This window comes from Olea europaea, chromosome 1 (genome assembly GCF_002742605.1).
Source record: "Olea europaea var. sylvestris chromosome 1, O_europaea_v1, whole genome shotgun sequence".
NCBI lineage: Eukaryota > Viridiplantae > Streptophyta > Magnoliopsida > Lamiales > Oleaceae > Olea > Olea europaea.
This window is the reverse complement of record NC_036237.1, coordinates 2364259-2384462: the sequence shown is the minus strand read 5'-3', so window position 1 is coordinate 2384462 and position 20204 is coordinate 2364259. Positions and strand designations below refer to the sequence as shown.

At 34.2% G+C, this 20204-nt stretch overlaps 3 protein-coding genes across 5 annotated transcripts in view; 2 read left to right on the top strand and 1 right to left on the bottom strand.

The window, feature by feature from the left end:
- Nucleotides 1-9772: 9772 nt before the first annotated feature.
- On the bottom strand, nt 9773-15867 carry LOC111367120. 3 transcript variants are annotated; one of them, XM_022987879.1, is made up of 3 exons: nt 15595-15867; nt 10904-10978; nt 9773-10805 (listed from the first exon to the last, which is right to left on the bottom strand). In XM_022987879.1, the coding sequence occupies exons 2-3, from the start codon at nt 10976-10978 to the stop codon at nt 10488-10490; spliced, it is 393 nt and encodes a 130-aa protein (XP_022843647.1). In that variant the 5' UTR covers nt 15595-15867; the 3' UTR covers nt 9773-10487. The 3 variants fall into 3 exon arrangements, 1 of the variants encoding a protein (XP_022843647.1); XR_002697733.1 differs by lacking the exons at nt 9773-10805; nt 10904-10978 and adding an exon at nt 13292-14702; XR_002697749.1 differs by lacking the exons at nt 9773-10805; nt 10904-10978 and adding an exon at nt 13292-14698.
- LOC111402926 (late embryogenesis abundant protein Dc3-like) lies at nt 10985-16404 on the top strand. Its single transcript, XM_023031251.1, has 3 exons — nt 10985-12592; nt 12711-12794; nt 16167-16404. Exons 1-3 carry the CDS (start codon nt 12512-12514, stop codon nt 16374-16376), a joined length of 375 nt encoding a protein of 124 aa, XP_022887019.1. The 5' UTR covers nt 10985-12511; the 3' UTR covers nt 16377-16404.
- Nucleotides 16405-17738: 1334 nt separating this feature from the next.
- Nucleotides 17739-20204, top strand: part of LOC111367040 (putative cytochrome c oxidase subunit 5b-like) — a 4549-nt gene continuing 2083 nt past the window's right edge. The window contains exons 1-3 of the mRNA XM_022987766.1: nt 17739-18102; nt 18312-18391; nt 18492-18542. Of these exons, the coding sequence (XP_022843534.1) occupies nt 17946-18102; nt 18312-18391; nt 18492-18542 (288 nt within the window). The 5' untranslated portion in view covers nt 17739-17945. The remainder of the gene's footprint in view (nt 18103-18311; nt 18392-18491; nt 18543-20204) is intronic.

Genomic DNA, 20204 nt, shown 5'->3' with positions numbered 1-20204 from the left:
ATTGAATTATCCGACATATGACAAGGAGCTGTATTCACTTGTTCGAGTATTGGAGACTTGGCAGCACTACTTATGGCTAAAGGAATTCGTGATACACACCGATCATGAATCTTTAAAACATTTGCGGGGTCAAGGTAAGTTGAACAAAAGACATGCGAGATGGGTGGAGTTTATCGAGACATTTTCCTACGTCATCAAGTACAAATAAGGTAACGAAAATATAGTTGCTGATGCGTTGTCTCGAAGATACGTGCTTTTAAATTCATTAAGTATTAAATTACTTGGTTTCGAACATATTAAGGGCATGTATGAATCTGATTGTGATTTTTCTAGTATTTATGCTTCATGTGACAAAGGTGCATTTGATAAATTCTATAGGCATGAAGAATATTTGTTTAGGGAAGATAAGTTGTGCATTCCTAATTGTTCTTTGCGTGAATTATTGGTAAGGGAAGCACATGGGGGTGGTCTAATGGGACACTTCGGGGTTCAAAAGACTGTAGACATGTTAGGAAAACGTTTTTATTGGCCTAAAATGTGATATGACGTAGAACAAATATATGGAAAGTGCATAACTTATAAAAAGGCTAAGTCTAAAGTTTAACCCCATGGTTTGTATGCTCCTTTGCCTGTACTTAGTGAACTTTGGGTAGACATATCTTTGGACTTTGTGTTAGGTTTGCCTAGGACAAAAAGGGGTCGGGATTCAATATTTGTAGTGGTCGATAGGTTTAGTAAGATAGCGCACTTCATACCATGTCATAAAACTGACGATGCTATTAATATTGCAGTCTTATTCTTTAGGGAAATAGTACGTTTACATGGAGTACCTAAAAGTATAGTGTGATAGGGACGTGAAGTTTTTGAGTCATTTTTGGCGTGTTCTGTGGAGTAAGTTAGGAACTAAGTTATTATTTTCTACAACTTGTCACCCACAAACAGATGGACAAACTGAGGTAGTTAATCGAACTATGACTCAACTACTTAGGACAGTAATCAAGAAAAATCTGAAATCATGGGAAGAGTGTTTACCATTTATAGAGTTTGCATATAATCGAGCTATACATTCTACTACTTCATTTTCTCCTTTTGAAATTGTTTATGGTTTTAATCCACTAACACCTATGGATTTAATGCCTTTGCCTGTGCATGAACGACGTAGCTTGGATGGGAAACGAAAAGTCGAGATGGTGAAAACACTCCATGAAAAAGTCAGGATGCAGATCGAAGAGAAAGGAAAGCTGATTGCATCAAAGGCAAATAAAGGAAGAAGACGCGTTACATTTGAGCCTGGAGATTGGGTCTGGGTGTATTTTAGAAAAGAGTGTTTTCCAGAACAGAGGAAGTCAAAATTGCAACCACGAGGCGATGGACCGTTTCAAGTCATCGAGAGGATCAATGACAATGCACACAAAGTGGATTTACCAGGTGAGTACAATGTTTCGGCTACTTTTAATGTATCTGAACTCTCTCTGTTTGATGTAGGTTCAGATTCGAGGACGAATCCTTTTGAAAATGGAGGGGATGATATGATCCAGGAGTCGAACCCGACGAAGGCAAGTGCGAGATGAGACCCGTTGATAGTCGATGGCGGACCAATGACGCGATCAAGGGAAAAGCAAGTGAAACAAGCGATGATATTGCTCGTTCAAGAAACTATTGATGGAACCATGTTCAGGACTCAAAATGGGACAAGTTTCGTGTTCGGGTCGAAGGCCGAAACAAAATGGATCAATGCGTTACAAGCAGTCGAAGACGACAGTGGGCAGTGTAACCATGCGACCGCACAACATGAGACTGAGATTACAATTGGTCGAAATTCTATTACCATGCGGCCGCACGTGTTATAACCATGCGACCGCATGGTTCATTTCTGGACGTGATTTTCCTTATTTTACTAGAATTTCATTCTTAATCAAACTCCTACCATATTGGACGAATATTTTAAGAATTTTGTTAGATTATTAGAATTATATTTCCTTTGTGACTCCTATTCGAGGAATAGTATAAATAGGAGAATATTTTTTCATTGTAAAAAGCCTTTGAACTTTGACTATTGCTTAAAATTATAGAGAGGGAATTATTCTTTCAATTTATTGTTCTTCTTGAACAATCTTGAAACTTATCAAGATTCAACTTCTTGTGGCGTTCTAATCAATCGGATTGTGGGTTCTTTTAATTGTGATTCAAGGGGTTTTAGGTTCTTCGCTAATCTAGGGTTTTTTGGTTTAATTCTTGGGGTTCAAGATCCAAAACCGAGTTAGTATTGGCGTTATTGGATTCCGCATCAATCTCGTTGTGAGTTTCGTAGTTTCCATTGCTACGGGGTTCGCATCACTAACTTACACCTATATATATATAGGCATGATGAAAAGTTTTACTCACACCAATTCACACATACGGTAGGTAAAGAGAGAGAGAGAGAGAGAGAGAGAGAGAGAGAGAGAGAGAGAAAGGAAGAGAGTGAAAGATAGTAGCATTGGAAATAAAGTTTGCATACATTGAATATTTTAATCACATATTTTTCAAAGCGGAGAAAAGATTTTGAACGTGCTTCAGATTTTTCTAACAAGGTAAGATACTTTAAGTACGAGTATTTTTGTTTTCTTATGCGTTTATGTTCAATAAAAAATGCATGAATTGTCAGTAGACATTCGTTTTTTTTAAAGAGATATGAAATCATACGAGATTATAAAAGGACCTAAGATGGACGTGTTACTTGATCACCGATATGTTCCATAAGATCAGATGGTATGAATTGTAATTTTTATTGTTATATATATGTATATGGGGACTACACGTATCTTACGAAATTTCACTCTTACTAATTTTTACAGGTTAGTTCGGGTAGATTGAAATTGTGGAAGGGCGATGATGCGGGTTACCAAGTGGATCAAATGAAAAGAAAAAGAAATAAGTTTGTCGTCTTTAAATTTATCAATTAGTTTAATTTTGTTCCAAACGTGTTATTTGAATTAGTTATGAATTTATGTTATGTTTATGTAAAATTTTCATATTTTAAATTTAGATTTATAAATATTGCAGTTATTTGTTTAATAAAGAATTTTATTTTTATAGTTCTGCATTTAAAATAAAGAAAAATGAGTTTTTCGTAATGTTCCGGAGTTTATAGAAAATTGGGGCGTTTCAACTTGGTATCAGAGCACGGTTTGACTTTTCTATAAAAAATTTTTGGAAAAAATAATTTGAAACAGTTCACGTGAATAGTAAGATATAAAAATAAATAAAATTGAACAGTGTTACGTGAATAGTACCAGTACAGTTACTGTTCACATGAACAATAAAGACCAAAAAAATTTTTTTTACATGACATGACAAAGAGTTCTAGGATTTTAAATATGATGTGACATACTTTGAATATTGTAAATTTTTTTGTTATAAATTTTGTCTCATTTTGTAGTAGTTTCGATTACCATTTACATCAATACCCATTTATTTTTATGCATTTCTCTTTAGTTTGAAGAATAAACGATTGTTTAAATTAATTTTGAGTAATAGTAGTTTAGAATTTAAATCGTTATAGTTTCATGCCTATGATTTAAATCTTACATGTGATAAATTTTTATGTGTTTTAATTTTAGCCTTTGGGGATGTTTTAAAAAATTGATATTTTAAGAGATTTCACGTTCGATTTATTGTTTGAATTTTGTTGAATTACATAATTGCAAAATTGAAAGATTTCATCAAAAAGACCTAAACTGTTTAAAAAGAGTTTGGGATTTAAGTGGTCTGTCTATGACCCCCCCTCATCTGAAAGCCTTTTAATTGCGCGTTATTTAAATCGACAAGATGAAAGACAATATTTTAGACAATTCTAAATTTGAGAAAATTCAAAATTTTGAAACTTCTATTTTGAGAAAATTTTATTAAAAGATATTTACATTTACAGTTTAAAAAAAAATAATAATAATATATATTATAATAATAAACTGAGATTTTGTGAAAATTTTTATGTGAAATGAGATTACATACCTTAATTAATATGTAATTGTATACATACTTTGAAACCAACATTTCAAATGTTAGCCCACAATTACCTTTAAAAATATATTAATTTTTATAATATAAGTTAATTTCTTAAAATGCTACGTCGTTGTTGTATAACTCTATTAGTACTTATGTGTTATTACTATGATTTTATTTTCAAGAATGTATATGTATTTATTATATGTTTGTGTTTAAATAACCATTTATAACGTGATTTTAATATAACGATACCGTTATTATGAACTTTTATTTCTTGACTTTTTCTATTCTAAGAAATTCATAAATAATTATAATCAAATTATTTAAAAAAAAAGGGAGTTTAAAGGATAATGTAATTTTTTTTAAAACAAATAATGTTACAAGAACACTTGGCACGTGGCGCTCACCATTCGACTACTCTCCAATTGATCCCGAGTATGAAATGAATTCATTTCATTATTAATTTCTAGCAAGGTTATGAGTCATATTTCTATATGTTATGAAATGTATAAGTAAGTTCACCTCGCATAATATATTTGTCATTTTTACATTTTACTAGAATATCTTGTATGCACTAAGAATAAAAATAATATTGATAATGCAAGATTAAACATAGTTGAAATTATACTTGTCATGTGATTAGGATGACTAGGAATAACCCAACATACCTCCAACGTGCTAAAATGGCCATTGAGAACTACATAAATTATGAAGTAAGATAGAAGCGAACTTTTGTTGAACATGTTGAAAATTTCCTTTATAAGTGGGAGCGAGCAAGATCATTCGGATATAATGAAGGGACAATTCTCTCGATATATCACCTTATAAGCACTATGTGACCTCAATGGAGAGACGTGGCTTACTTCGTGAGGGATATGAATTATGAGTTATATTTGGAAGAAAATTAGGATAATATTGATTTTAAAGGACACTGTGAGGATATCATAATTTTATGGAATCACAGACAACAAGCACCAGCGCCCGAACCAGAGCCAGAGGAAGACTCTGAGGAGGAGCCAGAGGAAGATATCGAACCAGAGTTGGAAGACCCTAAGCAGGAAATCAAACCATAATATTTCGTTGATTTGATTGCAGATTCCGAGTTAGAGTCATGCATTACTTCGGATGATGAGATGCCATAAAAGAAGATTTTTTTAGGACTCACAAGGATTATGATTAAGTGTTATTTATTTACTTAGGAAAAGTTTAATTGTTTATTTGATTTTGAAGAGCACATTACTATATGTAAGGATTTGGAAATTTATATTTTTAAAGTTCTTCATTATTACAAAGATTATTAATAATATTATGTTGTTTTATTAAATATTCCTAAATTAAAATTTTATTTGTGTTAAGAAAATGTCGAGACAACAACAAAATCAAGCTACGATCGCCAGGGATTTGCTAAGGGCAATACAAGACTTGGGTAGGCAGCAAGCACATGTTGGTCCCCATGGTGCAAACGCTAACAACATCTGCTTAATTGTGAAACAGTTCCGTCGCTACAAACCCCTAACCTTTGATGGCAAGGTAGACCTACTGGCAGCCGAAGAATAGATAAGAGGAATGGAACGAATTTTCAAACATTTATCTTGCACTGATGCCCAAAAGGTGTTATGTGCAGAATTCATGTTGGTTGATGCTGCAGGCCACTGGTGGGAGTTTGTATCTCGTACTAGAGCAGAAGCACAACAATGTGCTCTGACGTGGACACAATTTAAGGATGAAGTGATGGGAAAATACTTCCCCCAAGCTCTAAGAGATCAAAAGGAGACAGAATTCCTTCAACTTAAACAGGGAAAAATGAAGCTTGAGGATTATAAAAGAAGATTTGAACAATTCTCAAGGTATACACCACACCTAGTGGACACTGAAGCAAAAAAAAGCAAAGAGATTCGAACTGAGATTGCGTCCTGAGATTGGTGGAATACTGGCATCCCACCAATTCACCACCTATAGCCGAGTATTGCAGACTGCCCAAACAATCTCAGATAGGTTGAAAATTGATCAAACTCCCAACAGGGGGCCGAACTTTTAGGAAAGAGGAAACGGAATGGGTCCAACAAGGAGAAAGGAAAAGGACAGAACAAGAAGGCTAACTTCAGATCAGGTTTTGGACAAGTCGTTCCACCTTGTCCAAAGTGCAAGAAAATGCATAAGGGTGAATGTTTGTTTGGGAAGCATGTATGCTATAGATGTGGTAAAACAGGGTATATTACCAAAAACTGCAAAGAGGACCTTTCGAAAAAGAATGACGAGCCAGAAACGAACAGAAAGGCTAGAGTTTTTACTTTAACCCAAGGACAGGCCACAGAAGACCCGAACGCAAGTAAATTTTGAGGACGAAATTCTCTTAAGGAGAGTAGATTGTAACATCCAAAAAAAAAAATTTGTAGATGAAAATTTATTTATTTTGTATATTATATAAATTCCTGTTTTATCTTGGTCAAATAAATTAAATTTTGATAGAGCAATTATAAGTATATCAATATTGTACTCGTTGGATAGCTCGTAATTAATTAGAAATCTTTGACTCGAGAAAAAGTTATTTTGGATAAGAACACATTAAGTTAGACCCAATTGAAAGAAAATAGTATAATATAATTTTATATAGATTATAAATCAATTCATTTTTCTCTCTAAAAAAAAAAAAAAGTGTGACGTGAGATTTTTGTCATTATTTATTAGTTTTGAATTAAAAATTCCTAGGATGACATATGTTTTCACTATTCTACTATTCTAGTTACAACAAATTTTCCATACACACATATACGGTTGGATAGAAATAGTGGATATCTTGTAGTTGAATAAAATAATAATAATAAAGTACATTGTCAGTAGACATTGATTTTAAGATTTGGCCCTACCCAATCAATTTTTTTTTATCTACTCTAGTCTACACACACGCACACACACACACACACACACACACATATATAGAGAGAGAGAGAGAGATGAAAAATTTTACTCGCACCAATTCAAACATACGATATGTAAAGAGAGAGAAGAGAGAGAGAGAGAGAGAGAGAGAGAGAGAGAGAAAGGAAGAGAGTGAGAGAGCAGCATTGGAAATAAAGTTTGCATATATTGAATATTTTAATCACGTATTTTTCAAAGCAGAGAAAAGATTTTGAGATTTTTTTAATAAGGTAATATACTTAAAATGGAAGTGTTTTTGTTTCCTTATGCGTTTATGTTCAATAAAAAATGCATGGATTACCAGTAGGCATTCATTTTTGTTAAAGAGATATGAAATCCTACGGGATTATAAAATGACTTAAGATGAGTGTGTCACTTGGTCAACGATATACTCCATAAGATCAGATGGTATGAATTGTAATTTTTATTGTTATATATATGTATATGAAAATTGCATGTATCTTACTGGGTGTTTTCGAATACTCACTCTTACAAATTTTTATAGGTTAGTTTGGGTCGATTAGATTTGTGGAAGGACAGTGATGCGGGTTGCCAAGTGGATCAAATGAAAAGAAAAAGAAATAAGTTTGTTGTCTTTAAATTTAACAATTAGTTTAATTTTGTTCCAAACGTGTTATTTGAATTAGTTATGAGTTTATGCTATGTTTATATACAATTTTCATATTTTAAATTTAGATTTATAAATGTTGCAGTTATTTGTTTAATAAAGATTTTTATTTTTATAGTTCCGCATCTAAAATAAAGAAAAATGAGTTTTTCGTAATGTTCCGGAGTTTATAAAAAATTGGTGCGTTACATGATATATGTCTAATACAATGTTGAATCGATATATTGGCTACCAACTAAACTAATAACGAATGTAAAGTGCATACAATATCAAATTCATATTACCATTCCAGCTTTGTCATCGACCCTTCCATTCAATGGCGTCCGGGCTTTTTCTTACACTTGTGGCATCTTTAGTACGCAGGATTTCATAAAGTATTAATGAAGAATTAAAAGTTGTTTGTTATACTGTCCAGCAGTGCATATCAAACATGTACTTAATGCACTAAACCGTGTTTCGATGCTCTGCTTTTGCATTGTGTAATCTTAAACATAGATCTCCATCACTAGTATATCTATTACACTACCATTCAATTTTTGTGCTAGTCAGAATCTTCTTTAGTTTTATAATATTCTCATTACCAGAATAATAATAGTTTTCCATATATACAAATGTCTAAATTTCGAGTTTTTGCAACGTGTAGGGTTTCGAGGTTATACTGTCAGTTAAAGCAACAACGGAACACACACTGATCCCTGCTGTGGAGGCATTAAGCAGAAAAGACATTGAAGGAGCATAGAATTTGTTTAGAATTGCTTTGCAAGTTCTACTGGTCAGAGCTGTCAACACTGTTATCCTGGCCTCTGATGACGCTTGCGAACTTTTGCCACCGAATGATCCTCTATGGAATAAATGCATTGACCCGATGGATGCATTAAACAGGTCAATAGTCAAGGATGCGCAATCATATGATGGAGGTAAATAAATAAATTTGAGGTGCACGGTTGGTATACATTATTGGACAAAAATGAATATCATAATGATCAAGATTTTAATTTCTTTCTCTTTTTAGTAGTGTTAAGAACTATCCAATCATCCGTACACTACATGCTAAGGGTGTTGTCTAGCTTTCTATTCAATGAACATCTGAAAAATCTAGCAGTCATCATTATTCTTTGCAACAACTATTCTCCATAAAGGATGTGGTGCATAAATTGATCTGCATTATGTGTTCTTATATTTGAAGCTTTGAAAGAATATTGAATGGAAAATCTATTTGAAGAATTAGTTTGGAGGCTTGTCTTCCACGTGATAATTATGTTCTACATCTTGCCTGCTATCCCGTGACTGGACCGTCCAGCCCATCTTTATACCCATGCTTTGATGTCTAAAAAGAGAGAGTTATGAATGGAATGCACCAATTGGCAAGAGAATCTGTCAAGTCTTGAATTATATTAAAAGAAAACGCCAGCACATTGTTAACTTCGGAAAGCACACTTACAAATAACCACTAACACGGAATGGTCTAGTATGACCACCAGCACCTTTGACAATGCAAAGAAAACAACAGAACAATTATACTAAGGCATTGAACCATTTCAAATCCTAGTACTAGGGTTGCTTGGTGTTCACGAAATTATTTGTTTCGATTTACAACCCACCATAAGTGTACGGTTTGTTAACAAGTAGTAAAATAGATTATGAGTCCAAGTATCGATCCCACAATGATTGAATTAGTTTAAATCAATCTATTATGACCTTAACCGAAACACGAAAGTAAGATTTATGTATTGTGATTTAACTAAGGAAGATGTGAACTATGATGAAATTATGAGTGAGAAACTTATATTAAATGCAAAATTACATGGACCCAATCTACAAGAATTTATGGAATTAATGAATTTACTAACGCACTAGGATTACGAATTCCCAAGCAACACCCGTTCAATTTTCAATTATGCAAATTTGACACACAGTCCCACAAATGATGAATCAATATTCCTATTTTAATTTAGCAATCTCTCTCGAGCAATGCCAAACTTACCCCAATATGTGATTCGATTGTATCTCTATGACGAATACTAAAATATAGGAATGCAATATGATTTCATAAATATTCAACAATTCAACAAGGTATAGAGGTATATTTCTATCCCCTATCGGACCTTATGATGATTTATACCATGTCGAGCCTATTTTCCTTCTTTCGAATACATAAAACAGGCCACTAAAATCATATAATTACGTGCACAATAATAATATGGAAATAAAAACATATAAATTATTCAATTTCGGAACATGTGTTTAAATATGTCAAATCTCCAAATCAAAAATCAAAAGTAGTATTGCAAAGTTTATCGATCTCCTAGTGATGAAAAATCTAGCCTAACATGCTAAAAAGAAGAAAATACAAAAATAGTTGAAAAAACGTCATCACCTGAATCAAGTTTCAATCAAATCTTCAATTGGCGCGATGTTTTCCTCTTGTTCTTTCTTCGTTTTCTCCTTAAAAATCTCTCTTTTTCTTGTAAAATCGGCGTCTCCCTCATTCTGGTCGTGTTTTCGTTTATATAAGACCCTAAAAATCTTGTTTTCATAAGAGTTTCGGCGAAATAAGGAAATTGCGGATTCGACCTTCGAATTGCCCTATGCGGCCGCATAGAATAAAAATTTACTGAGAAATTATTCTCGGTTTGCTTCTATGTGGTCGCATAGAGGGTAGCACTATGCGGCTACCAACTATGAAAAAAATCCATTTTGGTCATTCTACTTGATTCTTTCACTTCTTGGCATCTTTTCTTCATTCTTTCCATTCTATCATCCCAAGATATCATCAATTGGCATTTGGCTTAATCAATTTCTTGATTTGTTCATCGGGTCAACTTTTGAATAATTGCACCTTAGTCCCTGAACTTTCACTTTGCATCATTTAAGTCCTTTTTTGTGTCTTTTCTCCTGAATTTCACCATATTCATCGGTGTTTTCCACAATTCACAAATGTAACGAGATTAAGTCACAATTCAATCATTTTGCTCGTAATTAAGTCATGTTTGTGACCTAAATAAGTATGCAAAAATACACTTATCACTTGAATACTCTGTGCTTCTTGGGTTGTTTGAACCAGTGCGCTTCCCATGTTGCCAGGGCAGTTGATGGGGCCGGTATTGTCTGCAGGGTTCATCCCAAGGGTGTTTTTCATTGCATCAGCTGCTCCAAATGCTATATTTGCAGCTCCAGTTGCTGTTCCCCGTGCAAGGTTGATGGCCCCTTGTGCCGCTCCTTTGCCTATATCTGTTGCTCCTTGTGCCATGTTCTTGACTTGCAATCTGGTCTTCAATTATAGACATGTCGTAATTAATGTTGGAAACTTTGGACGAGACTATAATTGTGAAAATGAAAATGGAGAAGTATGAAAAGATCCAACATTACATCTTTAAGGAAGTTGGTGCCTTGGCCTTGGTTATGGATGTCACATGGTTGGTTCAGCAGGTCATCCCTTCTCATCTGCAATTGCACAAAGGATACTAAATTGAGTTCAACGGTATGAAGAAAAAAAGAAAAGAACTAGCCTTTACTCGGGCGTAATCAGTTAACCTAAACAACCGGTTATCTCATTTTTCTAAGTCTAATTTTCAATGACTATGATGCCCCATGTTTGTGTTTCTTAGCATAATGCTTTTCTCAGACGAGAGTTTAGAAGTGTTGTAACGAAAATTACCTGAGCTTGACCTGGAACTTGTATAGGATTATGTGTATTGTTAGGACCTTAGCTTGCCATTTTCTCTTCTTGTTTTGCTTTCTTGAATGCAAATCAGAAATCATGAAAGTAATGGTTTTCCAGGTGAATTTATAGTTTTGTGAAATTTAAGGATTCTTGTTAATGCTATACCAAAATATGTACATTAATCAACACATGGCATGGTGAAATTCAATACCTTCCGGGGGACTGTTTCAAAGGGGTTTGCTAAGTCATGAAAAGGGCATGCAAGTGGTTTTAACTGATTGTGAATGCTTTACAGATGACCACATGCAAAGGATCCATCTTAAGTTGTCCAGCTCAGAGTTATTGACCAGGAAAGAACTGTCTACTGGAGAGGTGTAAATTGGCCAGGTCGTACCTACCTAACATGGCCTGGTACAGATTCCTTATACATTCGACTTGACACAACTCAATCTATGACATACTATGCCTAAGCACGTATAGGTATGGACGAAGACAATTTCAGGACTGGACTACAAGTCGAACTAATATGTAGAATAAAATAAATTTACACAAAAAAATTTACTCTAAAAAAAATTAATAGGCTAGGAGTGGGCCAAGACTGTCCCTGGGTATGGAGTCAAATTAACATTGTTAGGCTTGTGACCATGCGTCTATCGAGTAAAGTTGTCAGCTCAACTTAACAAGAGCTAAGTCTATTGATTATAACCAACCATGGATCGAGGTATAATTTCTCGTCGGAGAGAGGAGCGGTTTGCGCGTGAGGAAGAGTCAGCCAGGTGCTTAAGAAAGGTCACTTACTCTTTGTCTGTATGACGACATCAACAATTCTATCAGTTTTTGATTTTGTGAATGAAATTCCAAGCTAGGGGGCCTAATCTTTCTATTTTATAGACTCATTTCTTGGAGTCGAAAACATCAAGAATTTACGCTCTGATCTGAGTAGTATGTGACACGTAAAATTTCGTATGAATCAACGGACCACCTTACAAAGTTAAATAGCTCAACTAATACAATGATTTATTAACACACATTTTATGCACTAATAGTTGTGCTGCTCGCCACGTGGCCCTATACCACAAATATCCTGTAATAACTTCACAAATCATCAACCTGGTTTTTATCAAACAATTTTTAACTATGAAATATTTTGACAAAGCCTCTATCCGAAGGACATGTCTCAGTTCATTGCCTACACACCTATATATTTTTTTGTACCTAGCAACTTGTATATAAACCCATGCAAGAACTCTCTTCTTCATTCACAAATCACAATGAACAAGAAATTAAAATTAAAGTTTGTTTTGTAATAGAAAATGGCATCTCATGAACAGAAATTCAGGGCTGGTGAAACCAAGGGACGAACTGAGGTATATACACAATTTCATTGCAGTCTAGTAGAGTCGTAGTTGATTTGGCACCTCAAAATCGTTTAACACGGCATGAAATGACTTAGATTTTTCTTTCTTTAACATATATTTGCATCACTTTTATATTATTTGTTCATAAATATAGATTTACATGGGTCAAAGGCTTCTACAATCGAGCTTAGCAGGCATCGACTTTAATGTCTCATCTTTAAAGGGAAGTTGGTCCATGGTACATGTACTTGACTAAGTTTTTTTGGTTAAATATTATCTTTATCCACATAATTTGGAAAACTTATAGTTTTTATACACATATTTCATAAGATTAGAATTTATAATCAATTTTTTTTTTTTTTTTATCAAACATGCACTAAGAAGAAAAAGAAATAAAGCATTTTCAATGACACATTTTCTCTATAAAATAATTTTTTTTAACTACGTTTTTTAAAGAAAAAAAATTCACTTTTCATAAAATCTATTCTAACAAAATATATACCATAAGCGGGTTAAAATTTGTCTATTGTGACTACTATTATATGTCAGACATGCTATCTACATGTGCGAATCCCTCCCAACTGGCAAACACATACGTAAATTTCATATCAAATGTGCAAGCTACCAAAACATTTTGAAAAATTACTTGCTTTCTATTACGATACCTAGCTTGCTCTTCAAGGGGACGTTTGCAGCAATATGTGTACCATCTATTGCCCCTACAACATCCTTTAAAAAAGAATAGTTTTCGAAATATTATAATATTGAAGTTCTAAGAGATATAATGAAATAAATACAAACCTCAAACCTGAAAAAATGAGTACTATGGCTTCACATTTTCCTTCTCGTATAGAGAGTTATGAGGAGTGACGTTAATCACGACATCTCTATAGAGTCGAAGACAAACGTGTAAGACTCTGTGGAAGTAAAAGCTCACCGTTTGACTAGATCGAAAGAAAGTAAAATGTCCAGCTCAATTACATTGATCATGCCTGACGGTATTTAGAAAAATAGCCAGTTGTTCCTAAATTCGGACAAATTTACTATCAACCAACCCGTACGTTCGCAAATGAGCACATTATCTTTGAAACGGACCTATTTTCATCCTAAGTAGATCATGACATATCGTATCACTCGTGCCAGACATTCTTAAAAGTGGCATCTCTCTTTCGGAATCCCAATTGGTAAGTGGAGCTCTAGGGAGATGTTGTTCACAATGCTTAATATCATTATATATCATAATCGCTTGTATGACCATTGTCCAAAATAAACCTAAATTTTGTTGTTCGCGTTGACGTTGAGTCCTTGTTGTAGCCATATTACGAACTACCATGGCAAATAAAAATTATATAAAATTAACATATAAATTACTTGTTATAATTAGACATGATGACAAGAAGAAGCTTGATGACGATTATATAAACTGTATAATGAATTTGCAGTGGAAAATTGGTTTAACATAATGCTATCAAAAATACACAAAATGGTATTAGCATTAAGCTATTTTCAAACTGCCAGCATATTTGTTGCTCTGTCAAATGAAGCATCTCCATGTGGTTGCTGAATTAAATTGCAAATGTCTAGATGCTATGATAAACCAACACTGTTTGGAACCTCTAGATAGAAATGAACCATGACATCCTAAAGGAGCATCAAAAGCTCCTGAACATTCCCTTGAGTTAAATCCAATAATAAGAAAGTTAGCAAGTTACTCATGGGAAAGGGGGGTGTTGCAAACCCTTTAAAACAATAGTGGGACATGGAACTACAAGTGCCATTTTCCCTTTCTGGATTCAGACCTAACTCCAACACTTTTAGCTATAATTTTAAGAAATCTCTCTCTGAGACGGTATTGGTTATGAGCAGTTGCTTGGAGACATGAACCATCTGCTTATTTGGTAAATCACTTGGAATGATTGGATGGGATTTAAAACAAGATGGCAAAAGAAAGAAACTTGTGAAGCACCTGAAGACAACCATGGCTTCTCTAGGAGAATTTTGTATTACGAATTGTCAAAAACAACGGGATTTCCAAAACCTTTGCTTCCGAGAGTATGAGCTCCAGATAATGCAACAAGCTCCTTAGTTCTGTCAATAAATTCTCCTTTTAACAGTTACTCCCTATGATTTAATTGAGGAAACCTGACTGGCATAAAATAAAACTAGAGAGTTGTCAACAAGCTCCTTAACATTCCCTTTAGCAGCATAATTTTTTAGAAAGTTGTCACTTTAATACAAACTAGTTAATTTTATTATAACATTAAGCAAATTTACAAACTAACCAGCATTTAAGCGGTGGAGGCAGAGCTACGTTAGAGCTAGCGGACCATCATTTCCTACGCCAACCCACCTCTTTGAATAAATATTTCTCTCTCTCCCTCTCTTAAACATCTATCTTTCGGACGGCAAATGTTCTTGATCTTTCAATGTGAGTACTGTAATTCTATACTAGATTTACCCATTTCACCCAAAATTAAAGTGAACAGAAATTAAAAGGAAGAATTATTTATTCCAAACCTGGATAAGGACAAGAATTCAACCCCCATCCCCGTACTGCTAAAAGGACATTCGTTTAACTAATCTTCACCTTTTCATTTTACCATATTTTATGGAAACTCTCAATCATATATTAGTTTTGGTATTCTTTCTTCCAGTTCTTTTGATCCCAATATTTTATGGCTTCAAAAACCAAAAAAAATAAAAATAAAAATAAAAAATTAACCGTCAAATTTGAAGGTAATTCGATCCATTTCAATCGAGATACAGACTTCGTAACTTGAAAATTTAAACTCCAAGAAACGTAAAACAATTATGAAGAAAATTTTCAGACAAATGCAAGTTTTCTTTGAATAAAATAAAACCTACCCCCACCCCGACAACAGGAATAAGAAACCTCACCGATTTTTACATATTTTTTGGAGAGGAGAAACAAGTAGAGCAATTTGATAAATACAGGCACAATTTTTAGAATTTGAAACTAAATACACTCACATCGAAGATCATACATTTGCAATTTTTAAAAGTGCTGTGAAATATACCTTAATCGATGTAATCAATGGCTCGTTGTCGCTCTTTTTGTAGTGAATAGGGTGGATATGGAAGCAGCGATTCGTTCGGGCCTTGATTTTTTCTTCGTTCTTGCTGGTTCGGTTGTGTGAGGACTTGATTTCCTATTATTCTTTCTGGTCGCTTCCTCTGTTTTTATGGGTTTTGGCTCCATGGTGTGTGGTGGGAGAGGGTTTTTTTACGTTGTGAAGAGGGGAGAGCGAGTGGGCGGGAGATTGGATACACGAGTAAATGGATAAGATACAATTTTTAGGAAGCTAGAATTCCACAAAATAAAATCTCACTCCATCCAAAAAAAAATATTTTTCTTGTTTTCAAGGAAAATCAGATCACGTGATTAAAAGTTGGAAAAAATTTCGAGGAAAAAATAGTTAATCAAACAGCACAAAAATAAAAATTTAGGTGAAAAAATGACATTTTTCATTAAAAATGTTGACAATCAAACGCGCTCTAAGTTTTTATTAATATAAGCAATTTTAGTGGTTATATTTGATATGGTAAATCATGTTTTTTGTTACAGGAAAAGACGCAATGGATATCATGAAAACCAAAGCACAAGAAGCTAAAGAAAAAGCCTCAGAAATGGAGCCACACTCGAGAGTCAAAGGATCAAATCGGCAGCGCAGCGAAAGACAAGATGTATGAAACAGCTGAATCTGCCAAGCAGAAGGCGGGCAGAACAGCCCAGGCCACCAAGGAGAAGGCGGCGCAGATGGCAGAATCTGGCCGTGAAACAGTGCAAGCTGGAAAATAGAAGACTGGTAAACAAATTAAGGGGATGGCACACATTTGGCGCGGCTGATATCGATGAGGATGATTCGAATGTTACTTGGACTATGAATTGAAAAATGGTTCGTTTTATGTTTTTAATTCTAGGCAATTTTTTTCTGGGTTGCTTTGTGCTTTTTGGAGTTCTGAACTTTGTAACATACAATAATAAATAATGTTTCAGACTCTAATTATGAAACTTGACCAATTAAATCCTTTGCATTTGAATTCTGTTGTCCTTTGCATCCTTTTGTCTATTTCATATTCTGTTCTGTATTTCCAGCAATGTTGCTTTAATAGGAAATGTTATATTTTAACTTCCGAGAATTCTTCTATGTATCAGTTTTTTTATTGCGCATTATTTTATTTCTCTACAAGTTATTAAGTGCGTGTGTGGAAAACCTAAAAAATTTGAGATCAAAATCAACAATAAATCTTGACTACACATTTCATGAAATTTACAACTTTAATCAACTTTCAGATCATGCCTTCGATCAACCTTCTATAAAAACGCTGATAATGTCAATTTTAATGTTTTGAGTTCACACGACTGACAATCATTTCTTGATTATGAGCTATAATGCTCCATCGACTAGTGTTTATTGTCATGATAGATAGATAGGTAAAAGGGGAATTAATTGTTCCAATGGTCACTAAATTTAGGTCTATATTTTTCTTTGGTTACTGAAATTTAAAATGTCAAGTTTTGATTATTGAACTTAGGTCCATGTATTTGATTGCTTATTGAAATTTAAAATGTCAAGTTTTGGTCACTAAAATCTGAAAAATGTTGTGCGTTGCTCGTTAGCATAAATGTCAAATTTACTGCTATTAAGGATAAGGATCTAATTCCTCGCCGGAGAGAGAGAAGAGCGGTTTGCACTTCGCGCCCCAACCCCCTTAACTAATGGATGCTTAAATACCTGCAACTGAATCTGTAAGCGGCGCAGGGCAGGACGGACGAGAAAAGCGGCGAGAAGAAGACAAAGAGAAGGAGGAAGGGAGACCTCTTTCTATTGCCTTCCCTTTCTACTTCTAGACTGGTTCGTCGGCGGGACAGCAAGCCAAGATCCGATTCGTCAATTGACGAATCCATGCCGCGTAACCTGGCAAAGGGGAAAGAGACGATGGCAACACACCTCATACAAGAGGGATAAAAATAGTAATGTACAATATTTTTCAAAATTCAATGATTAAAATTTGACATTTTAAATTTTAATGAGTAATCGAAGATATGGACCTAAATTCAATGATTAAAACTCGACATTTTAAACTTGTTCATTCGAACAATTAACTCGCAAAAGGCATGTTTCGGCCTTCAGCTTGGAAAGGGTAAATCAGGGAAAACGAAAAGTCACACGTGCTGAGCACTCACACGAGCGAGTCAATGCAGTCATTACGGGTTGCCATTTCACTCTCTCCCCGCAGCCCTCTTCCATTTCCCCATTAGCCGTTTTGCCATTTCTGAGAGAACTACTTGATCTCACCATCTTAACAAGAACAGCGGGCGACCTGAGATCAAATCCAGATTCTTAACGAATTTGAAGTAAAAACCATGTGGAGAAGACTCTTTGTTCAGATTCGAACTCTTGCCTCGACCCAATCAGCCCCCAATAGAACTCGAATTCTGACAGAATCTTTATCCTCTCCTGCTCCGCATCAAGTAGTCAAGTCTTTGCCGATATTCTATCGCCTATTCAGTACCGAATCTGGTACTAGCTGAACCCTAAATTTCTTGTATTTGCGATATATGTCTATACATTGATTAGCACCTATAGCATTCTATTTGTTGTGGTTATGTATGTATGCGAATGAATAAGAGTTATATTGATTTATATGTTTTTTGTTTTTTGTTTTTTTTTTTTTTTTTTTTGGGGGTTAAATTTTTTTTTTTTTTTGGGTGATGAAATGTGTTGAACAGGAAATGTGGTTAAGAGAGTTGAGGTTGTAATGCCTATTGCAACTGGTCATGAGCGTGAAGAGATTGAAGCTGAGCTTCAAGTGAGTTTTCTTTTTTATGAAGGCTTATTTTGTGTTAAATATACAATGCTGGGTTTGTATGAATAATCTGTGCTGATAGTTGTTGGTTGCATTGCCTTAGGGAAAGGACATTCTGGAAATTGACCATCCGTCCGGTCCCTTTGGCACAAAGGTTAGTGTGAAATATTTTGTCTCATAAAGGTTCTGTGTGTAATTGATTACTAACTTGTTGTTGATGGTCACCAGTTGTCATTAGCTGATGATTAGTCATTGTTATGTCGGGATAGTACCTAGGTAATAGAAAGCTTTTATCCCACACAGAAAAATGCAGGTCCCTGTATAGTTTGATCAAATTGATTTCTATACCTACTCATAATGAAATCCTGGATTTTGGATAATCTAGTAGTACATACTGAATTAAGTTAATTCAACATTGCTAACTAGTCTGTACTTGGAAATGAATGTCAGTAGATTATGATCATCTATAATTCTCGAGCCATGCGGTACGTCAATGTTTCCATGATATTCTTTTTCTTTTGCTTTTGCTTTTTCTTTAGTTTTCCCTCTTTTTGCCCCTTTCAAGATGCAACTGCATAGATAAATAATATTCACACACTTTTTGACGTTTACGGAAACCTTGCTTCTCTTGTGTTTTTTATTCTACTGCATTGAATTTGATTTGAAGCAGAAAGTTCTGTAGACTCCTCTTAATATTTTGTAGTGTGCACAAAATGTTAGATTTTTGCGTTATGGAAGAAACAAATTATATTTTCGTCCTGTCCTTTTCTCCCTAGATACTGTTTTTAAATGTTTATAATTTGTTACAGTTCTCTTACCCAATTCCTTCAGGATTTTTTTTGAAGATCCTTAAAGTCCTTTTTCCACTAAAAATGAATTTTTTCCTAAGCTTTGGGTAGTAACTTATGATATATTATTTGTGAATGGTGGAAATCAGCAGCAACAACCTGTAAAAGGATGCAAACAACAATAAAATTGAGCATTTCCAAGCCCTTTAAGACTACATAATGATCCTTTCCAGATGTTTATATATACTTTTTTTGGCCTGTTATATACTGGGAAGGTGGTCAAACGGAAGGTCAAGTTTGTGGAAGTCAGAGGATTGGTCCAAATATATGAACATTGTTAGTTGAGTACTGAAAGATTGTCATTTTCAAAGAAGTCCGCACCTGTTCCTAAGAATATATTAGTAAATCCTTTCGGGCAGAAGAAATAGAATTGAACTTTGCGGTAGTTTGAGTTTTATTTTGACATTTTGAGGTGCAAACCAATATTCAGTCTCATTATTAGTCTATGCGTTGAAAACTTCCACATTTTTCCTTCATTTTTCGTATCAAGCTGTTTGCTATAGTGACTACATGACTGGAAGGAGTGTTATGGGAGTTACTCATGCACAAAGTATTCAATTGGGCTTGTACGAATTTTTCTTACCTTTTTCATTCTAGACTCTTAACTTCCTTTTGTTGAAAAATATCACAAGCGGTGTATTATGTCTTATTACTCTTTACTAGTAAATAAAAATTTTGGGAAAGAAAAGAATCTGCGTTACCAACATCTTTAAATTTTCTACTATTCAATACTGTTTTGATTACATTGCCTAGAGTTGTTCATGTGCTATTATTCTGTAGAATGATTTATTTTATTTTATTTTATTTTATTTTTATTTTTTTTGTCAAAAATAGCACTAACCGCTAAACATTCTTCCCGTGTTCACTGTAACTGTAAAATTAAGTAGTTCACAAGACATGATGTGAGAGGTGAGATTTGCTGTTCACAGTTGTGTCTATTGTATTTAAACATAAATGAAGTGAAGATT

Excerpts from the sequence above, each read along its gene's own strand:
- LOC111367120 (XM_022987879.1), bottom strand. The coding sequence starts at position 10,978 with ATGAGAAGGGATGACCTGCTGAACCAACCATGTGACATCCATAACCAA. Across the intron at positions 10,806-10,903 it reads GCACCAACTTCCTTAAAGAT|ACCAGATTGCAAGTCAAGAA; the intron begins GTAATGTTGGAT and ends CTATAATTGAAG.
- LOC111402926 (XM_023031251.1), top strand. The coding sequence starts at position 12,512 with ATGGCATCTCATGAACAGAAATTCAGGGCTGGTGAAACCAAGGGACGA. Across the intron at positions 12,593-12,710 it reads CACAATTTCATTGCAGTCTA|ATTTACATGGGTCAAAGGCT; the intron begins GTAGAGTCGTAG and ends TCATAAATATAG. Across the intron at positions 12,795-16,166 it reads TAAAGGGAAGTTGGTCCATG|AAACCAAAGCACAAGAAGCT; the intron begins GTACATGTACTT and ends TGGATATCATGA.